The sequence below is a fragment of the Carcharhinus amblyrhynchos genome, chromosome 4 (genome assembly GCF_965287045.1).
Source record: "Carcharhinus amblyrhynchos chromosome 4, sCarAmb.v2.hapA, whole genome shotgun sequence".
In the NCBI taxonomy this organism is placed as follows: domain Eukaryota; kingdom Metazoa; phylum Chordata; class Chondrichthyes; order Carcharhiniformes; family Carcharhinidae; genus Carcharhinus; species Carcharhinus amblyrhynchos.
The window spans coordinates 66,040,815-66,057,290 of record NC_137327.1 but is presented as its reverse complement, the minus strand read 5'-3'; the positions used below and the strand labels follow the sequence as shown (position 1 = coordinate 66,057,290).

The 16,476-nt window shown below is 43.8% G+C and overlaps 1 protein-coding gene across 1 annotated transcript in view; it reads left to right on the top strand.

The window, feature by feature from the left end:
• Positions 1-16,476, top strand: part of dok4 (docking protein 4) — a 119,168-nt gene that overhangs the window by 50,482 nt on the left and 52,210 nt on the right. Inside the window, exons 6-7 of the mRNA XM_080187291.1 lie at positions 3,496-3,685; positions 4,028-4,166. Of these exons, the coding sequence (XP_080043417.1) occupies positions 3,496-3,685; positions 4,028-4,166 (329 nt within the window). The remainder of the gene's footprint in view (positions 1-3,495; positions 3,686-4,027; positions 4,167-16,476) is intronic.

Genomic DNA, 16,476 nt, shown 5'->3' with positions numbered 1-16,476 from the left:
AGTTTGACATTGGAACTGAAGAGGTATTGGAGGCTCTGACAGGCTTAAAACAAAACAAAATCTCTGGGCCAGATGAATTGTATCCCAGGCTGCTTTGGGAGGTGAGGCAGGAAATTGCAGGGGTTCTGACACATTTTTTTATTCGTCGCTGGCCACAGGGTATTTGTCGCTGGCCTTGGTGGTTATTTTCCAAACGTCGCTGGATTCCGGGGAAGTGCCGGAAGATTGGAAAACGGCTAATGTTACGCCGTTGTTTAAGAAGGGTGGCAGGCAAAAGGCGGGGAATTATAGGCCGGTTAGTTTAACGTCTGTTGTAGGTAAAATGTTAGAATCCGTGATCAAGGAGGAAATAGCGAGGCATCTTGAGGGGAATTGCTTGATAGAGCAGACGCAGCACGGTTTCGTTAAGGGGAAGTCGTGTCTGACAAATTTATTGGAGTTCTATGAGGATGTGTCGAGGGCAGTGGATAGAGGAGAGCCGGTGGATGTGGTCTTTCTTGATTTTCAGAAGGCGTTTGACAAGGTACCTCACAAGAGGTTATTGCAGAAGGTAAGGGGGCATGGAGTTGGGGGTAGGGTGTTAGCGTGGATAGAGGATTGGCTGTCTAATAGGAGGCAGAGAGTGGGGGTCAATGGGTGCTATTCGGATTGGCGGTTGGTGACTAGTGGAGTGCCCCAGGGGTCGGTGCTGGGGCCTCAGCTATTTACCATTTATATAGATGACCTGGAGGAGGGAACCAAGTGTATGGTGTCGAAATTTGCTGATGACACCAAGATTGGTGGAACAGCAAATTGTGCAGAGGGTGTGGAGAGTCTGCAGAAGGATCTAGATAGGCTGGGTGAATGGGCCAGGAACTGGCAAATGGAATTTAATGTTGGCAAATGTGAGGTTGTCCACTTTGGTAGGAATAATGGTAGGAAGGACTATTACTTACATGGCGAAAAACTGCAGCATGCAACGGTGCAGAGGGACCTCGGGGTCCTTGTGCATGAGTCGCAAAAACCCAGCCTGCAGGTGCAGCAGGTGGTCAGGAAGGCTAATGGGATGCTGGCCTTCATAGCGAGGGGGATTGAATATAAAAGTAGGGAGGTCTTGCCGCAGCTGTATAGGGCACTGGTGAGGCTGCAGCTGGAGTACTGTGTGCAGTTTTGGTCGCCGTACTTACGCAAGGATATTTTGGCCTTGGAGGGAGTGCAGAGGAGGTTTACTAGGCTGATACCGGAGTTGAGGGCGTTGAACTATGAGGAGAGGCTGAATAAACTAAGCTTGTACTCGTTAGAGTTTAGAAGAATGAGGGGAGATCTCATTGAGACATATAAGATGATGAATGGGATGGATAGGATAGAGGTGGAGAGACTCTTCCCGCTCAGAAAGGACAGTAGGACTAGAGGGCACAGCCTCAAGATAAAGGGGGGGCAGTTTAGAATGGAGTTGAGGAGGAACTTCTTCACTCAAAGGGCGGTGAATCTCTGGAATTCTCTGCCCGTTGAAGTGGTGGAGGCTGCCTCGCTAAATATTTTTAAGATGCGGGTTGATAGGTTTTTGATAGGCAAGGGGATTAAGGGTTATGGGGAGAGGGCGGGAATGTGGAACTGAGACACGACAGATCAGCCATGATCTTATTGAATGGCGGGGCAGGCTTGAGGGGCTAGATGGCCTACTCCTGCTCCTATTTCTTATGTTCTTGTGTTCTTAGGGTAAGTGGCAGAGGACTAATTAGAGATTGTCAGCAAGGATTTGTCAGAGGGAGATCATGCCTAATAAATTTGTTGGAATTTTTTGAAAATGTGATTAAGTGTGTGGATGAGGAAGGTCAGTTGATGTAGTTTATATGGATTTTAGCAAAGCTTTTGACAAGATCCCACATGGGAGATTGCTTGAGAAAGTTGAAGCACATTGAATTCAGGGAAACTTGGTGAGATGAATTATAAACTGGCTTAGTAATAGGATATAAAGTGTAGTGGTAGAAGGCGGCCGGCCGGTGTCCAGTGGTGTGCCACAAGGATCAGTACTGGGACCTTTATTGTTTGTCATATACGTAAATGATAAGTATGAAAATGTGGGGGAATGGTAAGCAAGTTTGCAGATGAGACCAAGATTGGTAGGGTGGCTAATAGTGGAGGTAGTTGTGGGTTACAGGAAAGTATAAATGGGTTGGTCAGATGGGCAGAGCAGTGGCAGATGATAGTTAACCCTCATAAATGTGACGTGATGCACTTTGGAAGAAGAAATAAAATGAGAGTGTATTTAATGAGTGCAGGGCACTAGGAAGCTCAGAAGAAGAGAGGGATCTTGGGGTAATTATTGACTGACAGATTCCTGAAGGCAGCAGAACATGTGAATAGGATAGTTAAGAAGGCATATGGAACACTTGCTTTCATCAGTTGTGGCACAGAGTGTAAGAGCAAAGAGGTACTTTTGGAACCATACAGAGCATTAGTTTGGCCACAGCTGGACTATTGTGTGTAGTTCTGGTCACCTCACTATAGGGGTGGCACAGTGGTTCACAGTGCTGCCTCAGAGCACCTGGGACCTGGGTTCAATTCTGGCTTGGGTCATTGTCTGTACCGAGCCTACACATTCTCCCAGTGTCTCCATTTGTTTCTTCCGGGTGCTTCAGTTTCCTCCCACAGTCCAAATGACATGCTGGTTAGGTGCATTGACCGTACTAAATTCTCCCTCAGAGTACCCGAACAGGTGCCAAAGTGTGGAGACTAGGCAATTTTCACAGTAACTTCATTGCAGTGTTAATGTAAACCTATTTATGACACTAATAAAATAAACTTACTTTACTTAGCAAGGATGTGATAGCATCAGACGGGGTATAGAGGGGGTTCACCAGGATGTTGCCTAGGATGAAGCACTTAAGCCATAAGGAGAGACTGGATAGCCTTGTATTGTTTTTTAGTAAGAAGTCTCACAACACCAGGTTAAAGTCCAACAGGTTGTTTCTTTTAGAGCAGAGAAGGCTGAGGGAGGACATGATGATATGAGAGTATGGACAGGGTGAATAGGAAGCATAGGAAGCAGCTGTTTCTTTTGTTTGAGGGGTCAATCGATAGTTGTTGGGTAAGGGGCAGGGGAGTCATAGGCGATTTGAGAAAAAAAAACTTTCATTCAGGGTGATGGAAATCTGGAATGCACTGCCTGGCAAGGTATTGGAGGCCAGAAACCTTACAGTTGTTAAAAGAAAATATTCAGGTAAGCAAAAGAAATATCATAACATTCACAGCTGTGGGATAAGTGAAGGAAAATGGGATTAGTATGCCTTTAGTGATAGCTATTGTCGATGCAGATTCAATGGGATGTTGGGCCTTATCTGCACGGTATGACTTTTAAGACTATGGTTTTTTTTTCACTTTGTAAAGTTCTTCCGGAACCAACTGCGTTTGGATTAGGATTAGAACTTCTGTTAGTCTCAGTGTAAATGCTGTTGTGTTGTTGGGATGTCTGATACATCGGCCTGAACTGTGTCTCCCTCATCTCTCTGACAGAGCGATTCAATGTTTACCTGATCCCCTCCTCTAACCTGGAAATTTATGGTGAGTGTATGATGCAGATCACTCATGAGAACATCTACCTCTGGGATATTCACAACACACGCAATAAGCTCATCACCTGGCCGCTGTGCTCACTGCGGAGATATGGGCGTGACAGCACTCGCTTCACCTTTGAGACTGGACGGTATGGAGACCCTATCGAGGAGAGGGGTGCTGATCAGAAAGCGGAGGGGAGGGGAGGGGAAATGCGAGGGTGTGGGGAGGGGAAATGGGAGGGTGAGGGTGAGGGAATGTGGTGGTAGGGGTGAGAGGATGGGGGAGGGAATGATGAGATGAAAGTGTGAAGGCAGATGGTGGGGAGTGGAGGGTGTGGGGTGAAGGTGAAAATAAGGTTAAGGAGGTAGGGGAGGGATGGAGAAAGGGAGGGGAGTATCTGCATAAATATCAGTGTTTCTTCCTTTGATTAGAGAGAGAGCATCATGTGTTTGCAGCTCTCTCTGACTGAATGGTGATTTTGTGTTTTCAGTTTGTGTGACACGGGTGAAGGATTGTTCACATTCCAGACACGAGAAGGAGAAGAAATTTACCAACGAGTGCATGCAGCAACTCTGTCTATCGCAGAGCAACACAGACATAACATCCTGGACATAGAGAAGAATATGAGAGTCAGTACCAGTTCTCTCTCAAATAGAGGGGAGCAGGGCCGGGGAATGTTCCAAAACATAAATAGGCCAGTGTTTCTCACTACATAACCCTCCCAGTCTAATTCTACCCACCTAGTCTCAAGATGTGGATGTCACGGGCTAGGCCAGCATTTGTTTCCTATCAGTAGTTGTCCAATGAAAAGATGGTGAGCTGCCTGTTGAACCGTTGCAGTCCCTCTGGTGTGGGTACTCACAGTGCTGTTAGGGAGGGTGCTACAGGATTTTCAACCAATGAGTGAAGGAACAGTAATATATTTCCAATTCAGGATGGTGAGTGATTTGGATGGAAGTTGTGTTCTTTGAAGTAGTATTCCCATTCATTTGCTGCCCTTGTCCTTCTAGATGGTATACGTCATGGGGTTGAAAGGTGTTGTCATGACTACACTAACATCCCTCCCCCCACCATTTCCTTCAATATGTGGGATATAATGTCCCTTCAGAACAGATGACGATCAGAAAATGAAGCAGTAGGTCCTGCTTCCCTGGATCTGCTAATCCATCACATCCACATACAACAGGAGAAAAGGGTCAAGAGGAATTGAGCAAGTGATCTTTATATGGACAAAGAAATTAAAGCAGGAGTAAACCGAACAACTTCTGAAGCAAGCTCCACCACTTAATAAGATCTTTAATATCAACATCACTTTTCTGTCCAGTCCCCAAATCCATTGATGCCCTTAAATCTGTCTGTCTCAACCTTAATCATACTCAATGACTGAACATCCAAAACGCTTTGGGGTAGAGAATTCCAAAGATTCTCAAACCTCAGTGACAAAATTTCTCCTCATCTTAGTCCTAAATTATCGATCCCTTCTCCTGAGGGGTGACATGGTGTTCTAGACCCTCTAACGGTGAGTTCACCTCAAAGCAAGTATCCTTTCAAGCCCTCTCAGTATTTGACCCATTTCAACCATATAACCTCACATTCTTCTCAACTCCAAAGAGTAAAAACCTAATCTACATTATCCTTCTTCACAGGACAACCCTCTTATCCCAGGAACCAATCTAGTAAGTTTTGTTGCACCAAGGCAAATATAACCTTCCTTAAATATGGAAACCAAAATTGCACACAGTTTTCAAGGTGAGGCCTATACAATTGTAGCAAAACTCCTTTATTCATATACTCCAATCCCCTTGCAATAATAACCAACATTCCATTTGCCTATCAAATTGTTTGCTGTTCCTGTGTACCAACTTTCTGTTTTCTTGGTACACCCTGTTGTTTTTTTATAGTGATATAAAGGTGCCAATCACTAATAAGGGATTGGATAAACATGTTGTGGGGTTTGTTTATTTAGACTAGGCACATTGGTAAAATGTGAGAAGACATCAACAGCAAAGCTGTGTGCATCTGTGCTCCACTCAGAAGCAAAACTGGAAGTAAGACTGGAAAGCATTTTCCTACTAGTGATCTCATGCTACTATCCCTTAAAGGTATATTATAACATCTGCCTTTTCAAAGATACTTTCATCCCTTTGAAAGAAGTAATACAATTTGCAATACATGCCCATTACATAAGTACATCATATCGGACTGATAAATCTATGAGTCTCTAAAGTGTAGAGGTAATCTGCTGGTACAATATCTGGTAAAGGTAGCATGTCTGCAGGTTTCTTTAATAGCTCACAGTGATCTGTGGGATTGTCATTCTTGGTTGTGTTTTTGGTTTCATTTGGGATCTTGTCTTTGCTATGACAGTGCTGTATGGGAATGGAGGAGCTGGAATGGTTATGCCTCATCATTGCACCTTTGTGTATAATGGTCTCAAAGGACCTTGATTCTGAACAACCCCTGTCATCTCAGCGGATTACGACAAACCTCCTATGGATCCTGAATCTGAACTTGTTGTCCCAACTGTAAACATGGGAACTCTATTCCTGCATTTTGATCATCTTCTCTTGTAGCTTTAAATGTTGCTGTCTGGGTCTGAGAAAATAGAATGGATATGAGAAGGTAAATTGGTTCGCACTGCTCTGTCAAACATGAACTCTACTGGGATGGAGCCTTAATACTTAAAGGTGTAATTCTCAGAGAACATTGCAATGTGTAGATCTTGTTTGGTCTGTCTACATCAAGAATTGGGGATTCCACCCTGTGAATTATTCCTTCAGCTGGGCAATTAGATCTAGGGTAACGAGGAGAAGAAGAAGTAGTGCGATTGATATTCCACTTCTCGTGCATATCTTGAAATGACTATCCAATAAATTGCAGAAGATTATACATACTGATCTCTCTAAGTGCATCAAATAACCTGAAATAGAAGTTGAAGTATGGTGTGCTTAATGTATTGTGCAATTGTTCAGTAATGGAGTGTTTGGGAAAGTAGTGCAATGGAAGTAAAAGAGATCAGATGAAATTTTGGATGAAAGACCAAGAGAACTTCATGTGCAATTAATGGTTCTTTGTGCTTACCTCACATATGTTAAGGTACAAGATCAGAAACCCCAAAGTATATTATGAAGACAGACTCGATTCCAACCATTTTTCAATTTTGGCATAAATGTGAGGAAAGGATACTTCACCTCAGCAGTGATTCCAATGACAAATTAGGCATATTTGTAACAAAACACACTTTCTTCTTTTTAAGCATAAGACTAATAAAATGGAACAGTTTAACTCTTAACCATTGAACAATCTTAAAACATGAAAAGAAACAACTCTTAACTTCTAACCAATCACTATTCAGTTCCAATTAAACAATATTTCTCATATAGACTTAAATTCCACTTTAAAAATAGTTAGCAACTCTAGGCATACTTGCTTTGACTTGGGTTAACAGAGAGATTTTGTAGAGAGAGCTGTTTATAAACTTTTCTATCTTTAAACAGCCCTCTTCATAAATCGCTACCAGAAATCTGTTTTTCTCTGCTACAAATGTAACTCTTTCCATTTCTAGCATTACATAACTATATAATCCTGTATACCCAACTCGCCTTCCATGACTTTACTCAAAAAACATCCCAATGGTCTTTTCTTTGGTAAACAATAGCTCAGTAAACTTTCTGCTAAATAAACACGTAAATAGATAAAATGAGCAATTTATCCTATTTTCCCTTTTATCCTACTTATCTTATTTTCACACTAACTTCATAGCAGTGTTAATGTAAGCCTACTTGTGACAATCATTAATAAACTTGAAACTCTTTCTAAGACAGAAACATAAAAACTAGAAGCAGGATTAGGCCATTTGGTTCTTCCAGTCTGCTCCGCCATTCATTTTGATCATGGCTGTTAATCGAATTCAATATCCTGATCCCCCATGTCCCCCTAATCCTTTGATCACTTTAGCCCAAAGAGCTATATCTATTTTTTTCTTGAAATCAGACGTATTGGCCTCAACTACCTTTTGTGGTAGTGAATTGCATACATTCATCACCCTCTGGGTGAAGGAATTTCACCTTACCTCAGTCCTAAATGCTGGAAAATCTCAGCAGGTCTGGCAGCATCTGTAAGGAGAGAAAACAGCTGACATTTCGAGTCCAGTTTTGACAAAGGGATGTCTGGACTCGAATCGTCAGGTCTTTTCTCGTCTTACAGATGCTGCCAGACCTGCTGAGATTTTCCAGCATTTTCTGTTTTGGTACGCCAACTCTTTTCTTCCTATCTGCTAACCAGCTTTCTATCCATCTCAAGACATTACCTGTAATCCCATGTGCTTTAACTTTACATAGCAGTCTGTTATAAACTACATCCACTGTTCCCTTCAGTCAACTTTACTAGCTACATCCTCAAAGAATTCCAATTGTTTTGTCAAGTATGATTTCCCTTTTGTAAATCTATGCTGACTTTGTCTAAGTATAACATTGCCTTCCAAATGCCAAATTATGAAATCCTTAATAATAGACTTGCTCAGTACTGACGTTAGACTCACTGGTCCATAGTTCTTTGTTTTCTCTCCTTTCTGAATTGTGGTCTTATATTAGCTATCCTCCAATCTGTAGGAACTATTCCAGAGTCCAAAGAATATTGCAAAATAACCACCAAATGGATCTATTATTACCAGAGCCCCTTCCTTAAGTACTCATTTGCTGTATTCCTCCCAGAAAAACTGACTGCTTATAACAAAACATAGCATCTTAAAACATTCCCCCTTAAACATAAAATATATTCATAGCACAGTATCATCACACTACCTCGCCTGTTAAAAAATGAACCAGCAATATGAAAAGATGACTTCATTTCTCAAAACCCAATTTTCACACTACTGATATATTTTCTTTACATCTAAGCATACAAAGTTAAAACAGTAGTATAGTCCATTGTCTTTCTTTTCCAATGTCGAACATTTCCATCGTTCTTTCATCAAAGTTACTGCAAAACATCTGCAATCAGATTCCCTCTTCTTGCTTTGCTTAGCATACTGCTGTAGTTTAGCTGCTTCCTCTTTCTTTTCAGACGCCTCCATCTGTATTGATCATGCTTTCATTCCGAGCCCAGTTCCATTGTAAATTAATCATAGAACCCTACAGTGCAGAAAGAGGCCCTTCGGCACATCAAGTCTGCACTGAACACAATCTCACCCAGGCCTGACCCCCATATCCCTACATATTATACAAAGAACAAAGAACAACACAGCACAGGAAACAAACCCTTCAGCCCAAAGAGCCCGCGCCGCCATTTTAACATTGTGAGTGCCCTCTTCTACCTATGACCTTTGTCTACGCCTATTGGACTCCACAATAAAGGAACCATAACCAGAATGAGGGACGACTAATTTAGGGACAATTTGTTAACACCAGTCAGCCTAAGAGCACGTTTTTGGGGTGTGGGAGGAAACCAGAGCACCCGAAGAAAACCCACGCAAGCACGGGGAGAATGTGCAAACTCCCACATACACTGGCCCAAATCCATGTATCTGCACAGCAAACAGTGATAGTCACTGAGCTGACATGTTGCCTGTCAGCTGGTCCAGTTTAAGCTTACACTAACGACATGAAACACTAGGCAACTCTTGAAGCAACTTCCAAGAGTAGCCCTCGCACGACCCACTGCGTGTATGCCCCTTGTTGGACAACAAGGTAGACCGAATCACCTGTGGATTAAAAGAAAAGACATCAATAAACATGCAAAACTTATACAGACATTCACGGAATCCCCAGAAGCTCAGAAGTAAGACAAGTGAGCCATAAAATATGTTGGACGGTCCATAGGAATCAATTGATTCCCAGGAACATCCCAAGGCTCTTGATCCTTATTTAGAACAATCTTTTGTATCCCTCCATCTCTAGTCTGCTCATGTGCCTATCAAAGTAAACCTTAAACAACTCTGGCGTGCCTGCCTCCACCGCCCTACTTGGTAGTGCGTTCCAGGCCCCCACAACCCTCTGTGTGAAAAACCTCCCTCTAACATCCGAATTATACCTCTCCCCCCTCACCCTAAGCCTGTGGCCCCTCGTAATTATTGTATCTAACCTAGGAAAAAGCTTACCACTGTTCACTCTATCTATACCCTTCATAATCTTATACACCTCTATTAGATCTTCCCTGATTCTCCGTCTTTCTAAGGAGAACAGCCCCAATTTGTCCAATCTCTCCTCATAGCTCAGTCCTTCCATACCAGGCAGCATCCTGGTAAACCTCCTCTGCACTGTCCCCAGGGTCTCCACGTCCTTCTGGTAGTAAGGCGACCAGAACTGGACGCAGAACTCCAAATGCAGTCTAACCAATGTTCTATACAACTGCAACATTAGACGCCAGCTTTTATACTCTATACCCCTTCCTATAAAGGCAAGCATACCATAAGCCTTCTTCACCACCTTCTCCACCTGTACTGCCACCTTCAAGGACTCGTGTACTTACACCCCTAGGTCCCTCTGCATTTCTATACTCTTAATAGGCCTACCATTTATTGTATAACTCCCCCCTACATTATTTCTTCCAAAATGCATTACCTCGCATTTATCTGGATTAAATTCCATCTGCCATTTCTCTGCCCAATATACCAGCCTATCTATATCCTGCTGTATTGCCTGACACTGCTCATCAATATCAGCAAGTCCAGCCATCTTCGTGTCATCTGCAAACTTGCTGATCACACCACTTACTCCCTCTTCCAAGTCATTTATGTATATTACAAATGGCAAAGGTCCCAGTACTGAGCCCTGCGGCACATCACAGACCTCCAGCTAGAAAAAGACCCTTCCATGACTACTCTCTGTCTCCTGTTACTAAGCCAGTTCTCAATCCATCTAGACCTCTGTCCTTGTATCCCATGAGCCTTAACCTTTTCCACCAACCTACCATGAGGGACTTTGTCAAACACCTTACTGAAATCCATATAGACAACATCCACGGCTTGTCCTTCATCGACCATTTTTGTCACCTCCTCAAAAAATTCTACCAGATTCATAAGGCACAACTTCCTCTTTACAAAGCCATGCTGCCTATCACTAATCAGGTTGCCACACTCTAAATGCGTATACATCTATCCCTAAGAATCCTTTCCAACAACTTCCCTACCACTGACGTCAAACTCACCGGCCTATAATTACCCGGGTTGTCCCTACTACCCTTTTTAAACAACAGTACCACGTTCGCTATCCTCCAGTCCTCTGGGACCTCACCTGTGTCCAAAGAAGAGACAAAGATTTGCGTCAGAGGCCCAGCAATTTCATCTCTCGTCTCCCTAAGCAGCCTAGGATAAATGCCATCAGGCCCCAGAGACTTATCAGTTTTAATACTACCTAAAAACCCTAACACTTCCTCCCTCTTAATAGATATTTCCTCCAACGGGTCTACAACTCCCTCCAAGACAGTGCTGGACAACAAGTCCCTCTCCTTCGTGAATACTGACGCAAAGTATTCATTCAGGATCTCCCCCATTCCCTCGGACTCTAAGCATAGCTCCCCTCCTCTGTCCCTAAGGGGACCAATTTTTCCTCTAACCACCCTTTTGTTCCTAACACAGGAGTAAAATGCCTTTGGATTTTCCTTAATCCTGTCTGCCAAGACCATTTCATGCCCCCTTTTTGCCCTTCTAACTCCCCGTTTGAGTTCCCTCCTACTCTTTCTGTATTCCACCAAAGCTCTCTCCATTCCCAGTTGCTTGGACCTAACGTACGCCTCTCTTTTCTTCCTGACCAAGTCCACGATATCCCTAGTTATCCACGGCTCCCTAATCCTACCTTTCCCATCCTTCCTCTTAACAGGCACATGTCTTCCCTGCAACCTTTTCAGTTGCCCCTTAAAAGACTCCCACATGCCGAACATGGACTTACCCACAAACAACCTCTCCCAATCAGTGTCTATAAGTTCCTGCCTAATCCGGCTGTATCTAGCCTTCCCCCAATTTAGCACCCTCCCCTTCGGACAGCACTCCTCCTTTTCCATTTGTATCTTGAAGTAGACAGAATTGTGGTCACTGTTTGCCACATGTTCCCCTACTGCAACCTCGACCACCTGACCAGGTTCATTTCCCAGAACTAAATCTCTAGTCAGGCGAGCGACATACTGCTCCAAACAGCCTCCCAGTACACATTTTACAAATTCCTCCCCGTCCAGACCCCCAGCCCTAGGCACCTTCCAATCCACCCCAGGGAGATTAAACTCTCCCACTACAACAACCCCATTTTTTCTGCACCTATCCAGAATTTCCTTACATATACTTTCTTCCACTTCCCGCAGGCTATTGGGTGGCCTATAGTACACCCCTAGCAAAGTGATTGGCCCCTTCCTATTCCTGAACTCCACCCACAGTGACTCATTTCCTGACTCCTCTAAATTGTCCTCCCTCTGCACCGCTGTAACGTGCTCCCTAACTAACAACGCCACTCCCTGCCCTCTTTTTGACCCTCCTCTGTCACGCCTGAAACACTTATACCCAGGAATATTTAGGTGCCAGTTCTTCCCTTCTTTTAACCACGTCTCTGTCACTGCCACCACATCTAAATTCCTTGCAAACATTAAGGCCTTAAGTTCATCCGTTTTACCTGTTACTGTCCTCATGTTAAACAGACGCACTCCAGATCTCCAGGCCCACTCGGATCCCCCTTCTCCCAGATGATTTTCCTCTCGTCTAATCTTACCCTGTCACCGACTCGTTCCCAATCCCAGTGCCTACTGAGCTATCGGTTTCAACCCCACCCCCCCTCCACATTAGTTTAAACCCTGCCGAAACACTCCAGCTAACCTCCCAGCTAAGGTATTTGTGCCCTTCCCATTTAAGTATTCCCCATCCCTCCTATGCATGTTCCCTTCTCTCACGAATACTTCCCAATGATTTACAAATGTAAAACCCTCTGTCTTGCACCAATCCTTCAGCCAGTTGAAGGATCTCAGTATTCCTAGCCCCACTGTCACTAGGCACTGGTAGCAACCCAGAGATTGCCACCCTGCTCTTCAGCCTGGCACCCAACCCCCTAAACTGCCTATATATTTCCCCCCTGCTCTTCCATCCTACGTCCTTCTCACCTATATGCACAATTACGTCAACTTGGTTCCCTTCGCCCTTCAATATTCCTCCTACCCTCTCTGAAACATCCTGTACTCCTGCTCCAGGGAGGCAGACTACCATCCTGGAGTCTCACTTTTGTCCACAGAACCACCTATCTATTCCTTTAACTCTCCCAACCCCACAACTATCTCACTTCGAGTCCCCTTCCTTCCCTCTAAGGCGTTCCGGTCCTTCTCTCTTACCCCTGGAAGATCACCTCCCCAATTTGTTGCCCTTCCCTTGATGTTTTGGGAGACTACCACTGGGGCAGTCTTTGGACCATGACTCTTCTTCCTTTTCCCCTTCCTAACAGTTACCCACCTGTTCCCCACCACCCCCCCCCCAACCCCCCCCCCCCCCCCCCCCACCTTAGGCCGTGGTATCTCCACCTGACTAGGGTTCCTATCCATTATTGCTTTGTTCTCCCTTACTAAAAATACGTCCTCAAGCCGCAGCTCTAATTCCCTGACCCGGTCCCTCAGACGCTGCAGCTCCAAACACTTAACACAGATGTGGGCTTTCGGGAGATGAGTTGCCTCCAGAAACTCCCACACATGACACCGAATGCAGTAAAATCATCTCCCAATTGAACCTGCCATTTACCTGAGTACCTTTGGAGATCAAAACACAAAAAGGGAAGAGAAGAAAGACAGCAACAGAAACACCCACCTTGCCTATGCCTGCTTTCGCCTAAGCCCAGTGAGCCAAAGCCCTTACAGCTCTCACTCTGCTCCCAGCTCACTCCGCTGCCTGCTCCCGACACTACCCGCTGTCTACTGTGGCCTTCTTTTAACATTCCGCGCTACCTTCCCGACTACCCCCGTGCCTAACTTCCGCTACAGAGAGAAAAACAAAAACCCCGCAAACCGGAAAAGGAGAAGAAAACTCGAAAAATAAAGTTATTCAGCCACTCACCACCACTTTCTAAATCCACTGCTCTGAAGAGCAATGAGCTATACCCACTAATCCCTCTAACCTATGCATCCCAGGGCACTAAGGGGCAATTTTAGCATGGCCAATCAACCTAACCCACACATCTTTGGACTGTGGGAGGAAATCCATGCAGACACGAGGAGAATGTGCAAACTCCACACAGACAGTGACCTGAGCCAGGAATTGAACCCAGGTCCCTGGAGCTGTGAAGCAGCAGTGCTAACCACTGTGCTACCATGCTGCCTGGTGATCCTGGGGATGTCCTCAGAGAGTTGGGCAGGATCTGAAGGGTAAAACTTTACATTGATTGCAAACTGCACAAACTACTTTGGATTTGCTTTTCTTCATTAAGCCAACCAATTCTTTTGATTTTCAGAGTCCCAAAATGTCGAACCAAAATAATCTTTTTCAGAACTTCAAGCTGCTGACAGTCTTTGTCACTCAGTACACCATCTCAACTCCACATGCGTGTGTACAGGGCCATCCAGAAGGGTCACTTTTCCCCTGTCCCCTTTCTTTTTAACTGGCCTTAGTGTCTCTGTCAGGTAGACCAACTCCACTTTCTGTTGTGAATTTGCACTCAACATTCTTTCCAGGGCCTCCAATCTTTAGCTTCAGGTTAGGACAGTGAGTTCTGGGCTACAAGAAGATATTGACAGAATGGTCAAATGGGCAGATAAGTGGCAGATGAATTTAATCCTGAAAAGTGTGAGGTGATGTACTTTGGAAGGAGTAATTTGACAAGGAAAATTCAATGAATGGCAAGACACCAGGAAGTTCTGTGGAACAAAAGGACTTTGGCATGTTTGTCCACAGATCTCTGAAAGCAGAGAGCATGTTAATAGAGTGGTGAAAAAGGCATATGGGACACTTGCCTTTATCAATTGAGGCATAGATTACAAAAGCAGGGAAGTCATGTTGGAATTGTATAGAACTTTGATGAGGCCACAGCTAGAGCTCAGTGTGCAGTCCTTGTTGCCACATTATAGGAATGCGATTGCACTGGAGGAGGTGCAGAGAAGATTCACCAGGATGCTTCCTGAGATGGAACATTTAAGTTATGTGGGTTGTTTTTGTTGGAGCAGAGAAGACTGAGGGGGTGACCTTATCGAGGTGTATAAGAATATGAAGGACATGGACAGAGTGGATAAAGAGCAGCTGTTCCCCTTAGTTGAAGGGTAAGCCACAAAGGGACATAGATGAGGGCAGGAGGTTTAGTGGGGACGCGAAGAAAAGCTTTTTTACCCAGAGGGTTGTGATGGTCTGCAATGTGCTACCTGGTGGTAGAGGTTGGTTACCTTGCATCCTTTAAAAAATACCTGGATGAGCCCTTGGCATGTCATAACATTCAAAGCTATGGGCCACATGATGGTAGTTGGGATTAGGTGGGAGTTCAGGTGTTTCTCATATGTTGGTGCAGACTTAATGGATTGAAGGGCCTCTTTTGCACTGTATGATTCTATAATTTTCTGTTTTTTTCTGCATCCTTGTTTTCACTAGTGGGTTTTCAATTACAACACAATCCCCAATTCTGAAATAGTTAGAAAGCCTTCTTAAATATTATTCTTCTCACCCAGGAAGCTGCAATGATCAGCTACGTTGAACAATCTTGAATAGTGGAAGTAAAAGTATATCTTCCTTTTTCAATATAAAAGCAAAATACTGCAGATGTTGGAATCTGAAACAAAAACTGGAAAATGCTGGAAAGCCTCAGTAGGTCTAACAGCATCTGTGGGGAGAGAATAGAACCAACATTGAGTCTAGATGACCCTTCGTCAGAGCTGCTCTAATGACAAGTCATCTAGACTTGAAACATTGTTGTCCTTTTCTTCTGTCTGCACTGGTAAAATGCTTCCGCTCCTTAATCTCCATCTTGAGATCACATATGATTGATCTACATTTTTCTTCTCATAGATGACCTACTGTTGACAATCCTGCAGTCAACATTTCCTGCATTTGTTTCTCTACTTGCTCACTTTCCTTATTCACAACCATCTTTCAGTAACTTGTTCTCCTTCTCTGCCTTCACCAGTTTCACATTGCACTCATCTGCCTCTAATTGTGTCTTCATTATCTGAGATTTGTAATTATCCACTCGCCCTTCATAAAGTTTGATCGAGACTGAGCAAACATTGACTTCTCCTTCTGAACATGTGTCAATTGGATTAAGTCTATACAGATGTTACCTAATAGAAACATCTACATCATGCATAACTACATTAGCAATTCCCAATTTGTTCCCACATATAACTCTGTGTGATTTTAATGACTCTTTCAGGTCATTTTGATTTTCTTCTTGAAGGCTTAATAATTTACTCCAATTTTGGAATACTTCCTCATTATTCAATCCAATTTAGGGAATGTCACATTCAGAGTAATCTGGACCAGTTACCTTTTCCTCCAAATCATTTATATAATCTACGAACAACAAAGCTCCCAGAACTGATCCCTGTGCAACACCACAAGTCACAGCCTTCCATTCAGAAAAACATCACTCTATTGCTATCCTCTGTCTTCTATGGCCAAGCTCATTCGGTATCCATCTTGCCACTCTACTCTGATCCCATGTAACTTCACCTTTCATACCAGTCTACCATGAAGTACCTTGTCAAAGGCTTTACTGAAGTCCACGTATACAACATCCATTGCCTTGTCCCCATCTATCATCTTCGTCACTTCCTCGAAAAAGCCAGTCAAGTCATGACCTCCCTTTCAGAAAACCATGCTGTCTATCACTAATAAGTGATTATCCTCTGGTTAATCCTGACCATAGACCCCAACATGGTCTTTAAAGTTTGATGCCATCACTCTAATGCTCCCTCTGATTCTTGATGGTACACAGTTGATTTAAATTGCTTTACTCCTAAGCCATCCATAATTTTCCTGAATAACTTTGACATAAAATT